Raw genomic sequence first — 23,574 nt, 5'->3', positions numbered from 1 at the left:
TTCTATAGAAAGCAATAATATCTACATTATTTTATTTTATTTTTAAAAAAAACATTATATTTTCACTAATATTTTAATTTTATATTTATTATTATTATTTTAAATGGTTGAATTTTGATTCTATTCGACATAAATCTATTTCTTATGACTATGACTTATGGCCCATAAGAAATTATTTAACACCTACCAATATGATCAAGGCCCAGATGACGTACTTGGGTTTCCTACATTTCGGGTTCCCTTGTATTTTTATGGCCCAATGGGACTCAAGGCTCGGCCCATAACATTTTGTCGAAACATGCATCAAAAACAAAAATATAAAATAATAATAGAGACCCATTTGACTATAAACTTGCAAAAAAGTTGTAAATCACGATTTTCCTCCTTCTCCCTTCTTATCCTTTCTTTTTGGCCTCTCTTCTCTACAACCACCTTTGTTCCAAAGATTTTTCCTTGAAACTAACCCCTTCGGCTAATAAATCGGGCGACTCTCTCCCCCATCATGTTGTAGAGAGATTTTCCTCCACAGCTTTATGGTGGGTTTTGCTTCTCCCCAATTTTGTGATGTATTTTATTTATCCCCAACCCTTTTGGACTGGCTTTTAAAATCCTTTATGTTGATGAAGTAAATTTGCTAGATGGGTACCATGAGATCATGTGGGGTACCGGAGATGTTGTGGCCTTCTTTGGCCAAGTGGATGTTGAGCGGTAATGCCCTTTCACTTCTAGTGGTTATGGTTCTATGTTCATGCAAAATTAGTTGTTCTCATGCTCTCTTTGGTACCATTCATTTGTGTTGTATGAAACTTTGGGACCTCCAAACAAAGTCCCACGTAAAAGAAAAATATAAATGTAAACCCAACCCAGCTAAGGTACATTTTGGGATCTGAAACCTCGACTTAAGAAAATTGGAGTACTGTGTTCTTGATCATCCAAATATTAATGCTTCTGTTAAACAGACAGATTATAGACACTAACTCCTATGTTTAAGGATTGGTCAAGAATCAACCTTTTGTTTATAGATAGATTAAATATATAAGCTGCATATTTAAGCTGATCCTAGCTCTGATATTGAGGGAAGTTTTGCTTTTCTTGCCTGCTGCAGACAAAGACACGCTCCTGTGTGGTCCATTTACTCAACTTCCTACCAGTTTAAGTAGATTTCTGGTATGGACCAGCATTCTAGTAAGTATCACCTGGGAGACTGCAAAATAATTTGATTTGATATATTGACAGGTTTTTTTTTTCTCAAACAAAACTTCTCTGCTCCAAAAATACAAATTTGCAAATCTTCACACAACCACACATTCATAGCAAATGGAAAATTTTCAAACCTAACTGTCTCTCCACAATGTAAAAAAAAAAACTGCGGAGAACCCAACAAATTGAATCGAAAATAAAACAATGAAAGTCAATCAAAAATCAATAAATTTGCAACAACATTAATTTAGAATGATCCCTGCCTCTGCATTCTCATTTCTTCATAGAACCTGTCAATGAACATCTGAGCCCGCAGGTCAATTGAAGCTTCTTCATCTCCCCAATCCAACGGCTCCAATAAAGCCACTGCATTGTCATCTTCTCCAGTGGCAGGAGGAAGAGCCTCCATAGTGAAATCTCCACATATATCTTCTCCTTCAACTGTCAAGCTAGAACCCCAACATTTGCAAAGAAAGAAGAACAGAGAGTATATGTCTTGAGGGCTTCTGCTCTTCATGAGCTGCCTTCTGTGGTAATGAATGAGGGGAGTGTTAGAAGGAGAAAACTGGTATTCTCCACGGAACCCATTGTTGTAATGCTTCAGAAGCTTCAACTTCTTTGAGGTTTGTAATTTCCTCCTGAGAAATGAGTTTTCAAATGACAGTTTTCTCACTTTGGCAATGAAGATAAAGATCCTAAGGAGCTTTGAGACCTTTTGGAAAATGGGTAGTCGTTTTTTGGACATTTTGGTGGAAAACTATGGAAGTAAAAGAGGTGAGAAATCAGATCACTCTCTTTTAGTTTTAGAAAGTTTGGCTTGGGGTTTGCGAAGGCGTAGGCTTGTAGGCTTTGGGTTCGTGAGAGCATTTAATGATACAAAAAGTTGAATGCAGTGAAAGGAATCTAACTGGTGGTAGGGAGCCAAGCTGTAAAAAGAGAGTATATTGGTCGGTTGCTTCTTGTTTTTTTTAAGACTTGATATAAAGCAATAAGCAAACTAGCCGTTGGACTTGGACCTCAAGTGGGTTTCCTTCCCTCTATAATTCTAATTTTGGTAGCACTTCTTTTTAATTTATAGCTACGACAATCTCCTTTGTTTTTTTTTAAAAATAAAAGTGATATTTTAAATTATAAGAGAGAGAGGGTTTTCTCACACACTTCCTGTATAGTTACTAAAATCTCCTTCAGTGTCTTTTGCGAAAAAATTCTTGTTAACTATTTGAATTTTACGATGGATTATTTGGAGCCAATTTCCAAGCAGGTTGTATATAATACTACAAAGCTAGTTACTTGTTTGGTATTAAAGCATACAAATATGCATACCGTATGGAGTTGGGCATGCAGATCTGGATCAAGGTTTCCTTTATCCGTACATATTCCTTAATTTTATGTCACTCTCAATTTAATTTATTTGCAGTCTGAAGGTGCCCTAACGGGTTTGGGTTGGTTGGATTGGTATGACCAAATTGAATTAGGAGATGATGGGTAGAGGTTTAAAATAATGTTTTTTTTAATTACAAATGGTTCCTGAGGTTTGCGAAATTATCACATTTCATCCCTAACGTTTTTTGTAACACTAATGAGTCCTTAAAGTTACCCTCCACATATCAAAATGGTCCTTGTTGTTAGCTTCTGTTAAATTTTATGTTAAATTGATGATGTGGCACATGTGTGGAGCCCACACATTTAATGCTATAGAGCCACGTGACTTTAAATATAATATAATATATTTTAAATATTTTTAAAACTTAAAATCCATAAAAAGCTTTTAATTTTTATTTATTTATGAATTTTAAGTTTTAAAACAATTACATTATATTTAAAATCACGTGGCTCTATACCATTGGATGTGTGGGCTCTACACATGTGCCACGTCAACAATTTAACAGAAAATTTAACGAAAGCTAACAACAAGAACCATTTTAATGTGTGGAGGGTAACCTTAAGGACCATTAGTGTTACAAAAAAAAAATAAGGACAAAATGTGATAATTTCGTAAACCTCAAGGACCATTTGTGATAAAACACCTTAAAATAATGGGTCTCAAAAATTACAATCCCCCCTTTCACTTGCAAAACAATAAAAGATAAAACTTTCCATTATTGTTTCAATTTTTTTAAAGTAGAGAAAGAAAAAAATAAATAAAGAATATTTCTTCCCAATGTCTCAAACCAAATATGTGTTTGACTTATAAATATTTGATCACTTGGAGAATAAAAGTAATAAAAAATTATTTCATTTGACTATTTCAAACTATTGGACTTGACCTTTTGTTGAACAAACACAACACAGTGTAACTGGTTTGTATCTTTGATAGCCGTGTTAGCCAATGTACATGTATGGTATCATCCTTGTTGTACATGGATGTCTGTTTTTTTTTATTCCTCTGTATTTATTAAATTTATACAACTTCCTCTAGGTTTTCATCAAGATTTCGATTTTTATAGGTTCAAGGGTTTTAGTTACATTTCAAATTTAGATGCCTCTAAAATTAGTAATTCATGTAAAATAAGAATTTCGTTCAAAATAATTAAAAAGACAGAAACAAATTTGACTGGCTCGCTATAAACGTATTGAAAAAAGTATAGTAATAAAATAAATAATTCACTATAACAAGATTGTGTTATTTCCACGCTTCTTTCACTCCTTCTTGTGAAGTTGTGAGTGCTCGGAAAAATATGAAATATTGATTTTGGAGTTTAAAATAACAAAATGTAAGAGGGAAAAATAATTCCACAAAAAATACGATAATTAGGTTATTATGGTTAATATTTGACATAACTACACAATTTCATTTACACATGTTGGGGTTTAAAATTTTGGTGGTAGCTAGCTACAATCACAATGTTGGCATTTTTAAAGTAAAATAAAATAAATAAATAAAAGCATAGTGCGACCAAAAGGAAAAATCTTAAATGAAAATAGTTTATATCAACGGCTAGAGAAATAGATCAAGGAAGCAGCCCATATCAGAGGGCTGTTGCGGCCATCCTCACTCAAAAACGACGCATCACCCGGGAAACCCCAGCGGTGCGCAAAAGACACTGAAGGCGCACATTAGCCTTTGCCATAAACAAAAATTAAATTGAGAGAAAATAAAATCAGAAAGGCCATGATATAAAAACCCGAACGTTAAAACGCCCTCTCGGAGTCTCACGCTCGCACTCGTATATAAACTTGCGTTTCCCGGCGATTTGTGAGAGACAAAAAACAATAACAACAACAATCCCAATAGCGTTCTCTAGGAAAATTTTCCCTTTCCCATAAAATCCCTGAGATTTTCCGAAAAAATAAGAGAAAGAAGGACGAAGAGAGAGCTGTGATCTAAGACTGGCTCTCTTGGTCTGAGTTTCCGATAAATGGTGTATATAGGTGTGTCGGAGGAGAGAGAGAGAGTGGCTGCTAAGTCCATGGCGATGGGTTCTGAGAGAACAAAGCCTCTGCACAATTTCAACTTGCCGTGGGATTTGAAGTGGGGGAACCAGAAGCACCTAAGGTGCATGAAGGTGAGCTCCGACGCCGGCGGTAGTACCGGAGAAGCCTCGGCCGTTGATCGGCGATCCTCGGCTCAGAGATTGGAGAGTTCGGTGATGATGACTCGGCCAAGGGAATCGGAGTTTGAGAAGCGGAGGTTTCGGGCTCCGCGGCCGAGGATCGAAAACGACGACGCAGAGGAAGGGATCGAGGCGGTTAGGAAGAAGCTCATGTTTGATCTCAAAACGGCGGCGGATAAGATGAAGGACGCGATTTTGAGGGAGGAGGAGGTGGCGGTGGCGGCTGCTGATACTGAAATGGCGGTAGATGGGGAAGATGTTGAGATGGCGGAGGAGGGGGAATCATCGCCTGCGGCGGCGGCAGAGGTCAGGCCGTGGAATCTGAGGACGAGGAGGGCCGCGTGTAAGGCTCCTCTTGGTGGTGGTGGTGCGAAGGGGTTGAGAATCGAGGAGAAGAAGGCGAATTACTCGCCGTTGAGGAGTGAGGGTAACAATGGCGTGAAGTCGCCGAGGCCGGTCAGAGGGGGTTCGGGTTCGGGTTCGGGTTCGGGTCCGGAGAAGAAGGAAAAGGAGAAGGAGAGGGCCAAGTTCGCAGTGTCGCTTACCAAGAAGGAGATCGAGGAGGATTTCATGGTGATGCTCGGCCACAGGCCTCCCCGCCGGCCAAAGAAGCGCCCAAGAAATGTTCAGAAGCAATTGGATGTAAGTCAATTTCAAATTCTTACTCTTTCTTCATGACCCTTTTAGTTTCTTTTCTTTCTTGTGTTTGGATATACATTAACTGTCTGACCAATAGTAATTAATGTTCATGGTGATTGTTGTTGTTGCAGACGTTGTTTCCGGGGATGTGGTTGACGGAGGTCTCAGCTGAGACGTACAAGGTTCCTGAGTTCCCTGAAACTGCCAAGGTGATTGCTTTGTTCTGACTTCTCTCTGAAAACTTCAAAAGTCTTTGCTTTCATTGATGATAACATTTGAGGGACACTGAAAGAGAATAATGAGAATTTGGGGTCTTATAGTTTTGTGTCCCTCAGCCTTCAAATTATGGAATTGGGCTCAGCGTGCTTGTTCTGGGGTTTCATGAGTTACGAACAATAATGAATTCAAAGTTCCCGCTTTTCTTCTCTTTCCCACATTTTCAAATCACGTATCAATCAACAAAATTCGTTTTCATCTGCTTCTGGGTTGTAATTATTGGATCTTGTTTTCTCTATCTTTCACAAGTTTGTTTAATTTTGAACTGTTGGTCATTCTTTTTTGCAGAGGTAGCAATTGGAGTGAATGATGGCTTCTGTGGAATGTTTCAAGGCTCTGTTTTTCTGACTGCTGCTGCTTGCAACGCTAATTAGTGGGTATACCACACACATGGGAGTTTGATGAAAATTGAAATCATCAAATCCCCGTACTGGTGAATGTTCAGTTGCTTTGGAACGCTAATTTTGTTTGTTAATTATAATTCATCTTTCTTCTTTTCTGAATAAATGTAAATAAAGGAAATCTGGGCGGATGCTGTTATATGGAAAACAACTTTGTGCTATAAGTTTGATTTTGTGATTATTAAATATATCAGTTCCGTTTGGTATCAGTGTACCAGTCTTCTTCTTTATTTTGGGTTTTATAGCAGAGCATCAAAGTGCATGATTGCCTACATACTAGTTGACATTTTTTAAACTTTTAGCAGTTCTCTTCATTTACATCATTAGAAGACTAGCTAGGGAAATAATTGTTTCTGAAGCCTTTATCATGCTGTAGTATATTTCCTTCTCTTCTGCACATTGTAAATATTTAATTAATAAGCCATGCTCTTCGGAATGTAAGTGAACTTCTCCTGTAAATTGCAAGTTTAGTGACTAATCATGGCTCTTAGGTTCATGGAACTAGTGTAGCTTTAAGGCGGTAGATCAAATACTTGGTTGCTTTAATTTATTGATTGGGCTTCCTTTTTGTTCTAAATTTCTTGCTTGGCCTTGCCTAAAAGATATAGTAATAAAACATGACTGTTGACAACTAGGCACAAGTCACAAATTGCCTGCCCTGCTCAGTTATCTGTATTATACTACCTTAACATCTTTGCTCATTGATCTTCATAGTTGTGATATCCTTTTCCTTCTTTTTTCTTTTTTGGCAAACACAATCTTTTTGTAATTTTCCTTTTTCCTTCCCTGCTAACTGGCATTTCATTATAATTTTCTTCAACAATGAGTTCTATTCTACTACTTTTTTGTTCATTGTTTATTGGTAGTCAATTTATCTGGTGAATGTAGAGTTGATCTGTTACATAGTAGTTTATGGGTTCTTTAACAATATATTGTTTGTCTTTTGCATCTGTCCTACTGGTATGAGATGGATAATGTTTTCTTATTTAGTTTATTCCTATTAGAAGGCATGCTTGAGTTTATGGTCAAACCTTTCACACAATTAATTGGCTTGTTGAAATTTGAAAATTAATAATCGATACTTCAATCACTTTCCAAGGTGGTAAATTGTTATTTTTCTGGCTTTATATTCTTATGCTGAACGATCAAACTAGATAGAAATTATGATTGTGTTATTTCTGCATGTTTAACTTTTTTTTTTCTTTTCTGAAATTTATCATGAAATTTTGAGATGCACATCAAATTCAAAATTGTCTGGAACTCCTCTGGGCTAGTCTCCTCTGTTAAAGCAATGGCTAATGAGGAGTTGTTTTGTAGGTTGATAATCAGTAACCAACCTCTCATGATCTTACCATTCATAATTGGCTTGCTTCTGGTGTGCCTGCTAATCTGGTCTCTGCTGGACTTTTTCTATGCCAGAAATTGGATAGCTTTACTCGTTATTTGACTTATATTTTGACTCGTGAGTTTTGTGCCTGGGACTGGATGACCTGTTATTCTTGTGGCACTTGCATTTGAATACCGGCAAAAACCAAGGTCCAGTCCAAAGTTGTTGTTTTGACTCGGCAACTTGTCCTTGACTACTTGTTCGCCTATTGTGTCTTTCGGTTCTCTCTCCTCTGTTCCAACTTCCATTTCAAGTTTTGAAGCCCAACCCATTTGTTGCTCCAGTCCAGTAAGTCTTGTTGCAAGCTTTAGGACACTAAAGTTGAAACTGGAACTGCTGAAGAAGAAGTTATGGCTATTTTGAGGAATCTTTTGCAGCCGATGATATCATAACCCTACGAAACCAGCCAAATTGTGTTTGGCATGCTACTTTCCAATCTGTCATGAACTGACATTCTTTGGATCTATTTGCTAACCAAACCAACCCTCCTCTATATCAATTTTCCAGCCGCGCTTCCCATCCACATCAAGTTTTTCAACTCAATATTTTAGGTAAACTCTGTTTCCCTTGTTTGTTGTTGTTTGAGCTTCAACCTCCTCCTTGTTCTAGCCGATGTTTCTTTTGCTTACGAAAAAACCAACGATGGCCCCAAATCATCACGGATTAAAGAGAGAATTTTGATATGGCTTCATGGAACAGGGTTCTTAAGCACTTTTGTTTGATCAACTTAGAGAAAATGATGGTGGAAGGAAACAGAGACAGCGGACTCGAGGGATGGACCGTGTTATGGTGGTTATGAAAAGCTAAGCTAAAGTATATTGATGCTTAGGTTATCAGACTAAAAGTTTAGGGACCCCTTGGGGCTTGATCATTGATTCTTTTTGTTCAAACAATTCCTTGAAGCAGAGTGTTTTTGTCCTAATACTACACAGAATAAAACAAAAACTGAAGCATCTTATGCAAATCAAGTATTTTTTAATGTTCAAAAGAAGAAAAGAGAGTCATATTTACTTATTTTGTACTATGAAAAGATATCAAAAGCATAAAAAGAAAGGGATGGGAGAGCCGTGAAAGAAAGATACCTTGTTGATCTGTCTCCTAAGCCAGTAACATGTTGATATGCATGCACAATTACTGTCCCTACAGCTCCCCTCCCCACTGTAGTTTTCACCCTTCTAATAACCAAAATATCCCATGAACTATTCTTTTTTGTAATTTTTGTTTTTTCAACCATAATAATAAGATTCTTGACATTTCTTATGACTAAAATTTTCTTCATTTTACAGAGTATGATCACATGCTAGTTAATAATACAAGATGGCAGACAGCTAAATTCATCTGTACTTGGAAGATTCATCCACTCACTCATGAAGGAAACTGATCTGAACCCATCATTTCTTCTTCTTTTTTAACTTACCATTACAGAAGAGAGAACCAAACCCAAAAAAACTTACTGTCACTTTGGAAATGTATGGTGGTGGGAGATTCAGAACAGGACTAATTCTAACCCCATTGCCATAAGATCCACTCTTCCTTAACGAAGGCTTTTGCGGGCATGAATTATTGTAAGCATAATATGTACTTGAATACGATGATGCAGATGATCTTCTGCTTGAAATAGATGGTTGTTTCTGCAAATGCTGCTTCTGATGAGTTTCCTTTGGTGCCACTGTCTGCTTTGCATTTGGAGCTGACCCGGTTGAATTGCTTCTTGAAAGAAATTGTAATGACCGAATTAAGCTCTTGCCGCGAGCAGTGTCACAATTGAGGCTGCTACTTCGCCTGAACTGCCAGAAAGGCTTTGTTGGAGGCTTCTCATCTTCATCTTCATCTGCATCAACATTGGTGTCTAAGAATTCTTTCAACCTCTTCTTCTCTGTTGTGTTCCTAGTTGTTGAACGATGATGAGCAGGTGGAGGATTAACAGCCTCATCAGGCTGATGGGTTTCTTTGGTGGCAATGGCATTGGGATTTCTCTTGATTTGGACAGGAAGAATCTTCCCATTGGAGAAAAGCTCATCTGCAGAAGACAACTCTAGTTTAAGGTTATTGACAATGCAGAAGTCGAAATCAGAGCTTGAATCCAAGAGAGAAGAGTCTAATCGTTGCCCTTCTTTTGCCACAGGACATGTCTTGTCTAGATCATGAGAAAATGAAATTCTTGGACTAAATCCAGGGCTAGAAATCTCCGAGCACACCTCGATGGCCATAGTTGCTGCTAGCAGTGCTTTTTCATAAAGACCTGTATATTTCTGAAAGAAATTGCTCCAACCAAGTTACCGACCACTGTTTGAAACTCAAGATGAACCTGAAGAAGGCTTTAAAATCCACCAGACAACCAAGAATGGCATTGACTGTCAGCAGATTTGGAGTCAAATGAAAGGAAAAGTGGGAAGGAATTTGAATTGTGGGAATAACAAGTCAGAAAAAGCAGCTTTAGCCTTTTCATTTTGTCTGATCTTTGAGCATATCTGAGAAATTCCAGCATTGGAGGATCAGATGAATTAATGCAGACTGAAGCAGAGGGACAACTGAACTGGGTTATATTGCCCCAAGTTATCAGAAAAAAAAGAAGAGAGAAAGATAAAGAGAAGGAAAGTGGTTGAATTTAAGCACCGAAAGGCTACAAAAGAACCCTCCTCTATGGGGTTTCCAATGAAACTTTTACTTTTGGGGATGAGAAAACAGAGTGAAAGTGAAGTGAGTGAGAACTGAGAGGAGGAGGCAATGGCCTCACTGTTTTTATGGGATTTAAAGTCCAAAAGAGAAGCTATATAATATGTGACAGATAAAAAAAAATACAGAAAACAGATTAAATTACATAACTGTAATTATAGTTTTCCATTAGGAAGTTTCTATTGGGGTTCATTGCTGAAATCAATCATCTGAAATCCCATGTGAATAGATATGTATGCTACTGCTACATGTTGCACGACAAGTGAATTAATATCAAACACCCCGCAGATTATTAAAACTCAAATCCTGATATCTCTGCATGAATAGGAACAAACATTGCATGGGGAACAACTGGTTTTGTTGGGCATCTAGTTGATAATAAATAAACTTAAAATTTGGTATTAGACACAAGGTACGGTTTAGATCTAAAGGGTCGCTATTTGGATTTACAATGAATAGAGTTTCATTTCAACCAGTTCCATTCCAACCCAAAACTATTGAAATTATTTAGAAGCAAAATGTGTGGTGTTGTTGCCTAACTGGTTGACAAAAGATTGATAATTGATAAGGCAACAATAATGTGGCACGCGAGGTAGGGTCCATTTTGGACTCGGCCCATAATGTTGTTTTGTACAGGCTATTATTGTTTTGTTTCAAAGGGCTCAAAGCAGTGGTTGCCTAATTCAGTAGAAAAACTTTCTTAAAATAGGGATAATACTATTTTGTTATTCTCGACCAATAACACAATAACACGTAAAAAAATTATCTTATATTTCATCTGCAACCAAACCCTTAAGCAAAATTCTTTGTTTGGACACCATCAACATTTCTGAAGGTGTGGTGTGGTGTTCTTTGCATGAATTATGCAAATAACTGTAAATTGTTAATTATGTGGATAACTGTAAATTGTTAATGTACATAATGCATTAACGGTCAGATTTTACGGGTGACGAAATTTGACACATCTGTCAATGATTTGTTAGTCTCCATGTATTATATACTTAACAGTTACAAGGACAAGGTAGCAATGCGGAGTAAATGAACTGGGATCCATGGACACATTGGCGTAGGCCCACACAACATGTCCGTCTGTGACAGTACCAGGTGGCTGTTGGGCCTGACGCTTGTATATTCCTCGTCCCACCGCCCACATGTTATGATGTTATATGCCCTCCTTCATGCAGAAACGACATCGCACCGTTTAGGAATCTAATGAGGATGCATTTGGCATTTCCTAGAAAGTGATGGTTAGATAAACATAAATAGATAGATTGAGTTAGTACAGCTACGACCTCAATTTCATTCATCTACCAAACGCTGTCGTTACCCAATTTACCCACCATAATATCTGAAGCACTTAAAACACAATCATCATAATACCCAAACAGCCCCCGTACGCGGACTTTTACCAAACCAAACAGCAGATATTGAAATATCAGAGATTCAGATCTAAACCGGATCCGACTGCATAGACCCAAACGGACCGACGCTGACAGTTTTGACTATCGATTATCGTAAGCGCTACCCTCCACATTTCACAACCGACACAGCCCCACATTTCCCTCCATACCTTTCTTTCGATCTTCCTTCCTCCTGCAATTTGGCCCAATTGGAGCTGCTTCGTATATAGGCCCGAAATGAGAACATGGAGCCCTGGGACAAGAACATGAAGAAGAAGAGGAAGCGGAGCCGGAGGCCCGTCAGGCTCAGATGCTCCGTCAAGAATTACGATTGGGGCATTGTCGGTCGCCATTCCAAGGTCGCCAGGCTTTTCGCGCTCAATTCCGGGTCGGATATCGACCCCGCCAAGCCCTACGCCGAGTTCTGGATCGGGACGCATGAATCCGGGCCGTCGTATGTCGATTCCGGGTCGGAGCCCGTGAGCCTGAAGGCCTGGATCGCTCGGGATCCCAGTGTGCTTGGGGACAAGGTTGTTCACAAGTGGGGTGCTGATCTTCCCTTCTTGTGCAAGGTATGGTTTCCGCGTTCTCTGTTTGTTTGCTGAGAAAATGCGGACAAAGAAAGGAAAATTCCATTATGTTCAATTTTCTTGGGAATTCAAAACGAGTGTGTGCTTGGGAATTCAATTTTCTCCAAGCTGAACACTTGCATTATGTTCTTTCTTTTGGTCAAACACATTATAAATCTGAGATTTAGAACTTTCTCCTGCAAAATGTTGGTAATTTTTTTTTACTGCGTGGACTTTAATTTTGACTGGATGAATCTGTTTAATTGGTGCTCCAAGATTATGGACTTTGGGTTTATTGTGGGATTTTAGGTACTTTCGGTTGGGAAGGCTTTATCAATACAGGCTCATCCGGATAAAGAACTAGCTAGGGTGCTGCACAAGTTACACCCAAATGTTTACAGAGATGACAATCACAAGCCTGAAATGGCATTGGCATTGACAGAGTTTGAGGCTCTTTGCGGGTTTATTAGTGTCAAGGTAAGACAGAAATCATCATTTGGTCTGGATTTTTGTCGGGCATATATGTATTGAATATGATCATAACTCTAAGGAGATAATCATAATAATATACCATTTTAAAAAGTCTGCAAGGACGTCCTTTGCTGCACATTTTATCAATGTCATGTAAACTGTGAGTTATAGGTGCGATTGTTCAGATCCTTAGTAGTGGAGCATAAACTCTACCTCTGCTTTTAGTTGTTACTGCATGTACATGATACAGAGCATGTTGCAATCAGTTCCACTGCAAGAAGGAAAAGATTGCAGTTGAAATCAATAGATAAAGACTTGGTTTGGATAATGCATAATGAAATCCATAAAGAAACCGGCTTATAATTTCCCTTGATTTCTCATTCTCCTTGTACTTATCAAACAATTTATCATTTCTCATACTCCTTCTGATTTGCTTGTACTTATTGCATGTTTTATATATTCCAGGAGCTAAAAGACATGCTTAGCAGTGTTCCTGAGATTGCAGAGTTGGTTGGGGTTGGAGATGCAGAGAGAATTCTACTTGTTAATGAGCAGCATGAGAATGGGAAATCAAAAACGGATTTAGAGTCCATCTTCAGTCGAGTTATGTTACTAAGTAAAGATACAATTTCTGAGATGATATCTAAACTGAAAAGGCGTCTTAATCTAGAGAAAAAGGTAATTTGAAGTTATGTTAGTTGTCTAAAGTTTTAGTGCATATTTTTATTGTTGGCATTAAAGTGATTCTTTTCTTTAATCATATTGAAGGATGTAACCCGCAGTAACTAAAATCACAGTTTGATGTTGTGCTATTGATACAAAATATGAAAGCTCTAAGAGCTTCCTTTTGGAAGTGCTAAATAGATGTAAATATAATCTAGTCATTGACCACTGAGGTAAAAACAGATGACGATTCCAACTAATTTTGTTTAGATTTTATGGAAAAGGTGTGAAGTATGGTGGTGTTTCAATTTAAGACATGTCAAGAAATTTGAAGTGATAGAGGAACGTTGTTGTTTTAATCGTCAGTATAACTGAAGTGCCATCATTATCCACCATGTTCATCTTGACTGCATCACCAGGGTTTTTTTTTCAATTACCATATTTTCTCCTTCATTGGACCAGAAAAGGCAATTGACGGTTAAAGAACAACTGGCACTCAGATTGGAGAGTCAATATCCAGCTGATGTGGGTGCAATAGCAGCATTTTTTCTTAACTATGTGAAGCTGAACCGTGGTGAAGCAATAAGTCTTGGGCCAAATGAGCCCCATGCATATATTTCTGGTGAATGCATTGAGTGTATGGCAACTTCTGACAATGTTGTTCGTGCCGGCCTTACCTCAAAACCACTGGATGTCCAAACGCTTCTTTCTATGCTTAAATACAGACAGGTAACAATAAAATTTGATTCTAGACTTTCCAGATTGTCTTTCCTTTTCTAGAGGCATGCTCCGTCTGTCACTTTTGTCCAAGAACATTAGATTTATGCATTTGCCTTGACATTATAGCTATCCCATCCATCAGTGATTGGCTGGATATTTCCATCACGTCTTTTGGAGGAGATGGGCGTTTTAAACCCTTGTTTGTTCTTGTTGCATTATTTTTCTCTCTCTTGTACATATGACCCCCACTATGTGCTGAATGTCATATGATGGGGTTATTTTACTTTACTTTGTTTTAGTATCAGCTGCTTCTAATCTGTTTTCTATTGTTTTGCAGGGTTCTCCTGAGATTTTGCAAGGGGTTTCTTTGAATCCATACACAACAAGGTATCTCCCACCTTTCGAAGAATTTGAAGTTGATTGCTGTAATCTTCCTCAGTCCGCAGCGGTAATTTTTCCCTCAGTCCTAGGACCATCCCTTTTCCTATTCACTGCTGGGAAAGGACATTTTGATGCAGGTCTGACCGAGGATGATATGGTGAAGGAGGGGGATGATATAGTTGAAGAGGGTGAGGTTTTCTTTGTGCCTGCCAACACGAAGATTAGCATTACTGCCAAATCAACAGAACTGCAACTGTATAGGGTGGGGGTGAACAGCAAAATTTATAGGGATTTGTAGTCTGCAATTACGTCGAATTCTTACATTTCTTCTTTGGATGAAGAAAAAATGCGGACCAGGATTTTATACAATCACATCTTTATGTAATATTTGCTCCTTTATTCTTTTAATTTATTTATTTATCCTTTTCAATTCATATAATTCTATAACTAGTGTAATGATTTTCCGAAATTTTGTATTTTCGATGTTGTATGTAAGTTTCAAAGATTAACATTTGGATGGAATTACGAATTGTCTCATTAAAATAGCTTATTTTTGTAATCTATGTTAATTTTTTAACGTATATTTTTATTAGGACATGGAAAAAAAATTTAAAAAAGAAAAGAAATTCGGTAATTGCTTGAAGCCCAAGTTGGGTTGGGTCAAATGAACTGCTGTGTATGGTTGGGTTGAAACAGTAATTGCTTGAAGCCCAAGTTGGTGACGATGGGTCAAACGTCAATGAGCGAAAGCAGTCGGAGTTTAAGACAGCGCGTCATTTTTTGCAATTACAAGTGGAGGGTTAACTTAAGCCCACAAAACAGAAAAACCAGAGATTCTCTCTCATCTCATCCCATCACAGTCCCACTGCAACGAAACTGATTCCCTCTACCACTGCTTTGTCTGCTTGGCTCCCAGGACTTAATTAGGGTTTTTTCTTTCTAATCTATATAGCTTTGCCAGCTTCCCGCACACACTTACTCCGAAGATCCAGAAAGTTCCTTTCCCGTTTTAGAAATGCCGGGCAAGGAAGATGGTGGCTCCGATAAGGAGAAGAACCTGGAGCTCTTCTTGAAGGTCGGGTTGGATGAGCGAACGGCCAAAAACACCATCGCCAACAACAAAGTCACCGCTAATCTCACTGCTGTAATTCACGAGGTACTCGATTTTTTATTTTTTTTTCATACCGAAATTTCATTTTTCTTGTTTATAAGTCCGTGTGTTTGTTTATTTATTCTACTAATTTGTTGTTGAATAATTTCAGGCCGCAGTTACTGATGGATGCAGTCGGACTGTTGGTAATCTCCTGTATACGGTAAGTAGTTTACTTTTAAGCCATCTGTTAACGTTTCTGCTTAAGAACATTAATCCAGTGATTACTAGTGTAATTTCTAGTCTTGGAGAAGTTACTTTGGCCTCCCTTGTTTCGAAATGGGTAAGAAAAGTTTTGTGGATTGGAAGTTCTTGAATGCATGTTTGAAAACTATTACAGCCGCTATTTTGAGTTCAATCGTGGAGCAAAATACGCTTGAGTAAAATTCTAAGAAAGAAGTTTCTAAAGTCTACCAATCAGCATAAATTTTTTCCTTAAAATGAGATGTTTTCATTCCAATCAATAATTTTATGCGCACTGGTGTTCTATCATCTATGTCAGGTTGCCACGAAGCACCCAGCAAATGCCCTTGTGCATCGCCCAACACTGGTGCAATACATTGTATCATCGAAGGTTGGTGAGCATAACTTCTTAATGTTTTAAATTTAAACTACGTACTGTATTTTATAATTCCTGTAGTTAATTGTTGCATCAATTTTCATCAAATCCTTACACAGTTTCTCTTTTCCAGATCAAAACTCCAGCCCAGTTAGAAGCGGCGTTTTCATTTTTTGCAACTACGGGGCCAGAGAATTTCAAACTAAGCGAATTTGAGGAAGCATGTGGTGTTGGTACGGTTACAATGGGTCATCTATCTTTCTTTGTTTTTTTTCTTTTTCTGGTTACAAAGGGCCATCTATTTGGACATAAATTGAGCAGTAGAATGTTCAATGATACGGACTTGTTACATAATGCTTTATATCTGGCATTTAATGCAAGTTCTTACTCTTTCCCTTTATCCATTCTGCTAGTAGTCGCATTTGACTTCTTTGAAGGTTGCAGTTTCTAAGTTTGAATTAATTGTATCATGTTAGTTATCCTGATTCCTGTCTAAAATTATAGACATTGATAACCTCATTGCTTTTGCAAGCAGGTGTTGAAGTTTCAGAAGAAGAAATAAAACAAACTGTTAATGAGGTTTTTGAAGAGAATAAGACTGCAATTTTGGAGCAGCGCTACAGAACAAATGGTTAGTCACACACACACAAACTCACAACCAAGAAAACATTATGTTATTGTAGGAGAACATGCATATGCCAGACATTCATACTATGTTTTGTAAATCTATTGGGAACTTTATCATGTTACGTTATCTAGACTCTTGGAAGTTATTCCATATCAAGGGAAAAATATATGATACACAGAAACATTCATAATTCCATAGATTGGTTGATTTGATCCGGCTCATGGATGGTTCTTTAAGCATCAGAGTTACTTTTAGTCAACATTCTGTTTGAAACTACTAAACTTCACATTCTGTTGTTTTCTCTAGTGGGTGATTTATTTGCACATGTTAGGAAGAGGCATCCATGGGCTGATCCAAAAATTGTCAAGGTGATCTTATTTTGCTTCCTTTGAACTTATTTTTAAATAATATTTCTTCTTTTAATAGAAAAAATCAGTGACAGGCAAACAATTTTCGTACTAAAACATTTCTGACTGCCATATCTTTCTGTGACAGCAATTCATTGATGCAAAATTGCGTGAGTTACTTGGTGAAAGGACTGCAGCAGATGATGAAAAGGTTCCTAAAAAGAAGAAAGAGAAGCCTGCTAAAGTAGAGGTTAGCATTTCTGCAATGTTTGTTCATTTTGCTTGAAATGTTTTGGGAGATGACTGAAGATCTCTCTCTCACTGCGTCTCCTCCCCCTCCCCTTCCACTTGTGTAGGAAAAAGCCATTGCTGTTTCTACTCCTGAACAGCCATCTGAAGAAGTTCTTAATCCATTTTTGATATTCCCTCAACCGGAGGAAAATACTAAGGTATGTTATTCCCCATTTTTGATATTCCCTCAACCGGAGGAAAATACTAAAGTATGCACTTCCAACTGTTTATACAGGCTTTTATTGAGATTCGGACAAAATACTGAAGAAACGAAAGAAGTCATTTTTATGTATTTTCTTAAATAGAGGGTATTTTTGTTGTTGGTTATCGATTTTGCCTTTGGTCTTTTCACCAACCAAGGGTTGTTTTTATGATTTTCCAAATCATACTTAGTAGGATCAAACTCATGAATTTATCATGTTCATTTTGACTTACAAGTATGACATATTTGTGAATCCTTACTTTTTTGTTGTCGTATTGAGTTGTGAGCTTGCCTTCTACGGTATCATATGCAGCTCTCTGGAAGCAATTGATTAAGACATTTTGTTATTCTGTTGTCAATTTTCAGGTGCATACTTCAGTTTTCTTTAGTGATGGATCTATTCTGAGATGTTGTAACACAAAGGAACTGCTTGAGAAACACTTAAGTGTGACAGGAGGGAAAGTTTTGACCCGCTTTCCTCCTGAACCAAATGGATATCTGCATATAGGTCATGCCAAGGTAAATATACTTATGTGTTCTAGGCTAGATTCAGTGTTTGCTTTGTCTGTGGTTGTTCCTCATATTATAACCATAATTTTTGGTCAGGCAATGTTTATTGACTTTGGCCTGGCAAAAGAGAGAGGTGGAGGCTGCTACCTACGGTGAGAGTCACTCCTTGTTAACTTTTTTTAGTATTGTTTTTCTTTACATTTTCCAGTAAGAAGGGGGAAAAATTAGAATAAACATGGAAAACATATAATTGATTATTTTTATATGGGTTGTTGATGCCAACTTTATAAGATGGCATATGATGTACTATTTGTAGTATTGCTGAAGTAGATCCAATTTCCTGTTTGCAATATCTCAAACCAAGAGATTGTTTTCTGGATTATTTGTTATTGTATATAGTCAGATATAGCATAATTACTCCAACTGTTATAACAATACACTAATTGTGCCAGGATAACATATTTCAACTAATGACTGTTGCAGAAGTTTATAATCTTCCTTCAAATTTTCTAATTGCTCTTTAACTTGAAAAATAAAAAGAAATTTCCATCTGCCAATGTTTTTTGAGAATTGATTCCTACTTTGTGTCACTTTTAGGTTTGATGATACAAACCCGGAAGCTGAAAAGAAAGAATATATTGATCACATTCAGGAAATTGTAAAGTGGATGGGTTGGGAGCCTTACAAGGTAAAAAAGTTGGTTGGTACATCTTTTGCCGCTTTGCCTTGTTTCTTTGTGATAGCTGACATCTGTTGGATTTCTGCAGATCACTTACACTAGTGATTACTTTCAAGATCTGTATGATTTAGCAGTGGAGCTCATACGAAGGGGTCACGCTTATGTTGATCATCAGGTTTTGTTCAAAATTTATTTGAAATTTATGTGAAAAATTTGGAATATTGTGTTATATGATGTGAACATTTAGTTCTCTACATACTTTACAAATCCTATGTAGAATGTAGTTCCATTTTGCCACACCATGCTCGATCATGGATTATATATTGCTGGCTAAACCTCTAAACTTTCAGTGGTACTATCAATTGATTAACATTTCACCTTTGCAATCATAAGTTTGGTTTTATTTACTAATCAACATTGGTTTGAGAAAGATTCTTACTTTTGTTAATATTGTTTTTAGACACCTGACGAGATAAAGGAGTACAGGGAGAAAAAAATGAACAGCCCTTGGAGGGACAGGCCAATTGCAGAATCATTGAAACTTTTTGAGGATATGAGACGAGGCCTGATTGAAGAAGGCAAAGCAACCCTTAGAATGAAGCAAGACATGCAGAGTGATAATTTTAATATGTATGACCTTATTGCATATCGTATCAAGGCAAGTGTGGACCTTAAATAATCCTTTTGATTACTCAAGCTCATGGACGTTCTCATTATCATGTGTGAATTTTTTTTTAAATCTTTTATAGTTTACTCCTCATCCGCATGCTGGAGACAAGTGGTGTATCTATCCAAGTTATGATTATGCTCACTGCATTGTGGATTCTCTTGAGAATATCACACATTCGGTATGCTTTTTACCTTTGGTTAATATTCTTTCCTAAGATATGATCGTGGTATAATTTATGATCTTCCCAAATCTGCAACAAAAAGTAAATAAAGAATTCATGCCAAATTTATCTTAGGAACTTTTCTTTTTAAGAACAAGCATAGAAAGCATCACTTCTAGGTTTCTCTCATAAAAAAGAAAAATAAGCTATACTTTATCTCAGTGGCTCAATTCTGGAGTAGTGGCGCATATTATGTGTTTTTGTTGCTCAGGCTCATACTCTCTTTGACAGAAGTGATGAGTTACATAAAGATGTAACCTGCACATTCTGTATCTGGTGTGAACTCTGCAGAAACTCTGAAATCTAGAGTCATCTCCCTCCCTCCCTGTGTGTGTTATTTTTCATTATTATTCAAATGTTGATGATTGAGTCTTGAGATCGAGGGTGTATATATTGCCCTTGAGATTGGTTTTTTTAATCATCTTGTTTATCAATATGGCAGCTGTGCACACTTGAATTTGAAACACGACGTGCTTCATACTACTGGTTATTGCACGCACTTGGAATTTATCAACCATATGTATGGGAATACTCACGACTGAATATCAGTAACACCGTTATGTCAAAGCGTAAGGTGAGTCAACTGGTCAACATATGTTCAGCGTTATAATGTATAATGTATATGATGTAGAACAGCCCTTAGATTTAGAGTAAACACTTGAGCAATAGAACAGAGAAGAAATAAGGGGTCGAGGAGAAGAATTAGAGATCGAAGAGACGAAGGGAATTGGAAGGAATCAGAGAGTTTAAAGTAAGGAAATTTATCATTAATCAAGTCTCCCTTAAAAGATTACAAACAACTCTATTTATAGAGGCAAAACCCTTTTTAGTCTAGGAAAAGGAAAAGTAAACTTTAAGAAATAGGAAAGCAAATTAACTAATAAGAGATCCTTTCCCAGGAAGGAATCTTTAAGAATTAGGAAAACTAATAATAGGAAGAATAAGGAAAACTAATAACATGCATTCTGCATCAGTATATTTGCTATCTGTCAGCTTTTACACTTAACAATTACCTTTTATGTTGCAGTTAAATCGACTAGTGACAGAGAAGTGGGTGGATGGTTGGGATGACCCACGTCTTATGACACTGGCTGGTTTACAACGTAGGGGTGTAACGTCTACTGCAATAAATGCTTTTGTTAGAGGAATTGGAATCACTAGAAGGTTCGAATACGTCTGTGTGTGTGTGTAATGTGTATTGAGCCTGCTTTTAGTTCTCACATTTTAAAGTGTTAATTCGTTATCATAAATGAATTTGCGGTTCCTTCTGCGACAGTGATTGTAGTATGATACATTTAAGTCGCCTTGAGTATCACATAAGAGAGGAACTAAATAAAACAGCTCCTCGCTCAATAGCTGTGCTACATCCCCTCAAGGTGTGTATCTTGTTGGCATTGCTTTTCTCTTGATATTTTCATTCCATCTGTGTATGACTGATCATTTCTTATCTAAGGTGGTTATTACCAACCTGGAAGCTAAAACTACAACGGATCTAGAAGCAAGGAAATGGCCTGATGCTCAGACAGATGATGCATCTGCTTTCTACAAGGTAACCTTGGATTTCGCAGATCAATATTATATGTAGAGGCTAATGCTGAGATACAAGATTGTGAACATTTTTCATGGCAGCTTAACGTTGTGTATGCCCATAAGTTCTGTTACTCCAATGGTATTTGGTTCCTTGTTACGAATGATTATGGTATTAGATTACTCTCGGATAGATTTTTTTATGTTTGTTACTTCCAAAATGAATAATTTAATATAAAATCCCGAGAATCGCTGTTGTTTTTGGCCTTTTTGCTAATATCACTGTGTTCTTTTTAATAAATGTTGGCCCAAGCTTTTGGTGCTTTAGTTGTCACCAAATTCTTTTTATTTGCCTTCACAACAGGTCCCCTTTTCAAATACTGTTTATATTGAGCGGTCTGATTTTCGGCTTAAAGATTCAAAAGATTACTTTGGGCTTGCTCCAGGAAAATCAGTCCTACTCAGGTATGTATAGATTACAAGTTTTTAGTTTCCTTTCCACTTTAGCAGATTGGGGCAGCATAGTGAGAATCTTATCTTCGTGGTTGCAGGTATGCGTTCCCTATTAAGTGCACAGATGTCATATTAGCTGATGATAAGGAAACTATTCTTGAGATACGGGCTGAGTATGATCCTACAAAGAAGACAAAGCCAAAGGTCTATGATCTATCTGTTGTGCTGGAATTATGTGTTTGATGCTTGGATATACTACACTCTGGTGCTTCTTCTTAGTTATTTTTTGTTTCTTATTGGTCAATCTATTCCACAGGGGGTGCTTCATTGGGTTGCTGAACCTTCCCCAGGAGTTGATCCACTCAAAGTGGAAATCAGACTGTTTGACAGACTGTTCCTTTCAGAGGTTGGCCAACATTACTTTCTAAGACCCCGAACCCCCCTCTCTGAAAATCTTTCTGAATCTAATGTGTGTGTGTGTGTGTGTGTGTCAGAACCCTGCTGAGCTCGATGATTGGCTTGCTGATCTGAACCCACAATCCAAAGTGGTAATACCCGATGCATATGCTGTGCCCTCACTTCGGAGTGCTGTTGTTGGGGACACATTTCAGTTTGAAAGGCTTGGTATGTTCCTGCATTGACTTGTTAATGTTTTTATTTTTATTTTTTTACTTCAGCTTCGTTTTATAGAATAAATAAATAGGCACACTTTGCATGAGACGAATCCATAGGTGATATTCTGAATGTAATTCAATTCTATTATGTCTTGGTCAATAGAAAGTATCTTATTGCAAATCTGTCTGACAGTGTATGTTTCTTCTGTTGCAGGCTATTTTTCAGTCGATAAAGATTCAACTCCTGAAAAACTTGTGTTTAATCGTACCGTGACACTGCGAGATAGCTATCATAAGGGTGGGAAGTAGGGGGGTTAGTCGTGGAAATCAGAGTAGAGAAGAATGTGGGAAGTGGTTTTTGGCAGCAACAAGTAACGTGTTTTGAATATTTGTAGTATACAGTTGACATCGTTTTGAACCAACCAATTATATTTTGTGTATATTGAACCAATTATACGACAAATTCATATATACAGTCAGTCGAGATGGTTTTCATGGAAGTCTGTTCACCCGCGTTTCCAGTGTTGTGCATTGTTGTCGTCGTAATTATCAGGATGCGTCTAGAATAGGAGCTTCTAGGTGTTGGTGTTTACAAAATGCATGGGTGTTCATAACGTTGCCTTTCCTCGACCCAAAAACCAAAAGAAATTGCATTTCAAGTTTCATGTGCGGGGCTATCTTTCTCAAAAAGAAATCAAACTACATTCAGTCAAAAGTTAAAACGTAGACTGGAGACAGATCTTAAAGAATTGACTAGAAAGATTGAGGTGATTGAATTTGAAGTTGTACAATGAAGAAGGAAAGTTCCGTTGTTGCTACGAAAGCTGATCAAAATTCAAGTGACCTTGTCTACTTGTCTTGATGTCAAACCAACAATATAATACAACTGTTGGCAACCACATATTATTGTGAATGTTGAATGGACAAGAATATCAACCTTGACTATATGAAATGAAAGGATTTTAAGACATGCGTGTTGGCAAGGGCCATGAAACTGCTAAACATACAACCTCCTAATTCCACAAGTAAACAAAGTTATTGATTTTGTGCTAGAAAAGGGAAACCACAAGTGTCGGCTCTTTCTGGTTAGTGATTGATTAGTGGGGTGGGGTGCCCTTAAACTAGATTAAAAGAGGCAATAAAAAGTAAGTCTTGTTGAGTGTTGAGTCTTGTTGACACTCACACATTGAACACAAGACGAGTAAGAAGAAAAGTAAAAGGTGCAAAAATGGGGTGAGGTGAGGTGGGCTAATAGGAAAGAGTTCAGTCTGTTCACGCTTACTTGTGAAAGCGAAAGATTGATATGATTTGATTGAGATTTGAAATTGATAGAATAAAAGTGACAACCATATTCTGTTTTCCCATCATCCATTCTAAATCTAAGGTT

At 37.4% G+C, this 23,574-nt stretch overlaps 5 protein-coding genes across 6 annotated transcripts; 3 read left to right on the top strand and 2 right to left on the bottom strand.

Annotated features, from left to right (window-relative positions):
* Positions 1-1,228: 1,228 nt before the first annotated feature.
* LOC110764128 (cotton fiber protein) lies at positions 1,229-2,108 on the bottom strand. Its single transcript, XM_021967052.2, has one exon. The coding sequence runs from the start codon at positions 1,943-1,945 to the stop codon at positions 1,448-1,450; it is 498 nt and encodes a 165-aa protein (XP_021822744.1). The 5' UTR covers positions 1,946-2,108; the 3' UTR covers positions 1,229-1,447.
* Positions 2,109-4,301: 2,193 nt separating this feature from the next.
* Positions 4,302-6,279, top strand: LOC110764082 (uncharacterized). The gene is made up of 3 exons (XM_021966995.2): positions 4,302-5,396; positions 5,525-5,602; positions 5,958-6,279. The coding sequence occupies exons 1-3, from the start codon at positions 4,560-4,562 to the stop codon at positions 5,961-5,963; spliced, it is 921 nt and encodes a 306-aa protein (XP_021822687.1). The 5' UTR covers positions 4,302-4,559; the 3' UTR covers positions 5,964-6,279.
* Positions 6,280-8,505: 2,226 nt separating this feature from the next.
* On the bottom strand, positions 8,506-10,220 carry LOC110764086 (membrane-associated kinase regulator). Its single transcript, XM_021966998.2, has one exon. The coding sequence runs from the start codon at positions 9,665-9,667 to the stop codon at positions 8,849-8,851; it is 819 nt and encodes a 272-aa protein (XP_021822690.1). The 5' UTR covers positions 9,668-10,220; the 3' UTR covers positions 8,506-8,848.
* Positions 10,221-11,513: 1,293 nt separating this feature from the next.
* LOC110764101 (mannose-6-phosphate isomerase 1) lies at positions 11,514-14,767 on the top strand. The gene is made up of 5 exons (XM_021967022.2): positions 11,514-12,105; positions 12,412-12,579; positions 13,039-13,251; positions 13,699-13,965; positions 14,294-14,767. Exons 1-5 carry the CDS (start codon positions 11,779-11,781, stop codon positions 14,633-14,635), a joined length of 1,317 nt encoding a protein of 438 aa, XP_021822714.1. The 5' UTR covers positions 11,514-11,778; the 3' UTR covers positions 14,636-14,767.
* A 353-nt stretch (positions 14,768-15,120) lies between these two features.
* Positions 15,121-22,687, top strand: LOC110764096 (glutamine--tRNA ligase). 2 transcript variants are annotated; one of them, XM_021967014.2, is made up of 23 exons: positions 15,122-15,493; positions 15,600-15,650; positions 15,990-16,061; positions 16,180-16,279; positions 16,582-16,677; positions 16,981-17,042; positions 17,170-17,271; positions 17,378-17,470; positions 17,881-18,033; positions 18,121-18,176; positions 18,622-18,712; positions 18,792-18,878; positions 19,164-19,361; positions 19,453-19,551; positions 20,036-20,167; positions 20,621-20,757; positions 20,870-20,969; positions 21,047-21,142; positions 21,485-21,585; positions 21,672-21,777; positions 21,890-21,979; positions 22,068-22,197; positions 22,402-22,687. In XM_021967014.2, the coding sequence occupies exons 1-23, from the start codon at positions 15,353-15,355 to the stop codon at positions 22,494-22,496; spliced, it is 2,388 nt and encodes a 795-aa protein (XP_021822706.1). In that variant the 5' UTR covers positions 15,122-15,352; the 3' UTR covers positions 22,497-22,687. The 2 variants fall into 2 exon arrangements, with proteins under 2 accessions (XP_088103061.1, XP_021822706.1); XM_088246935.1 differs by having other exon boundaries at positions 15,121-15,493; positions 17,881-18,176.
* Positions 22,688-23,574: the final 887 nt, after the last annotated feature.

Source organism: Prunus avium, chromosome 1 (genome assembly GCF_965620075.1).
Source record: "Prunus avium chromosome 1, drPruAviu1.hap1.1, whole genome shotgun sequence".
NCBI classification, from domain to species: domain Eukaryota; kingdom Viridiplantae; phylum Streptophyta; class Magnoliopsida; order Rosales; family Rosaceae; genus Prunus; species Prunus avium.
The sequence above is the reverse complement of the archived record's forward strand: the minus strand, read 5'-3'. Positions and strand labels throughout refer to the sequence as shown.

Coding starts and splice junctions, on each gene's coding strand:
- LOC110764096 (XM_088246935.1), top strand. CDS start 15,353: ATGCCGGGCAAGGAAGATGGTGGCTCCGATAAGGAGAAGAACCTGGAG. Junction 15,494..15,599: donor TCACTGCTGTAATTCACGAG/GTACTCGATTTT, acceptor GAATAATTTCAG/GCCGCAGTTACTGATGGATG. Junction 17,043..17,169: donor CTGATCCAAAAATTGTCAAG/GTGATCTTATTT, acceptor TTTCTGTGACAG/CAATTCATTGATGCAAAATT.
- LOC110764101 (XM_021967022.2), top strand. CDS start 11,779: ATGGAGCCCTGGGACAAGAACATGAAGAAGAAGAGGAAGCGGAGCCGG. Junction 12,106..12,411: donor ATCTTCCCTTCTTGTGCAAG/GTATGGTTTCCG, acceptor GTGGGATTTTAG/GTACTTTCGGTTGGGAAGGC. Junction 12,580..13,038: donor GCGGGTTTATTAGTGTCAAG/GTAAGACAGAAA, acceptor TATATATTCCAG/GAGCTAAAAGACATGCTTAG.
- LOC110764086 (XM_021966998.2), bottom strand. CDS start 9,667: ATGGCCATCGAGGTGTGCTCGGAGATTTCTAGCCCTGGATTTAGTCCA.
- LOC110764128 (XM_021967052.2), bottom strand. CDS start 1,945: ATGTCCAAAAAACGACTACCCATTTTCCAAAAGGTCTCAAAGCTCCTT.
- LOC110764082 (XM_021966995.2), top strand. CDS start 4,560: ATGGTGTATATAGGTGTGTCGGAGGAGAGAGAGAGAGTGGCTGCTAAG. Junction 5,397..5,524: donor ATGTTCAGAAGCAATTGGAT/GTAAGTCAATTT, acceptor TTGTTGTTGCAG/ACGTTGTTTCCGGGGATGTG.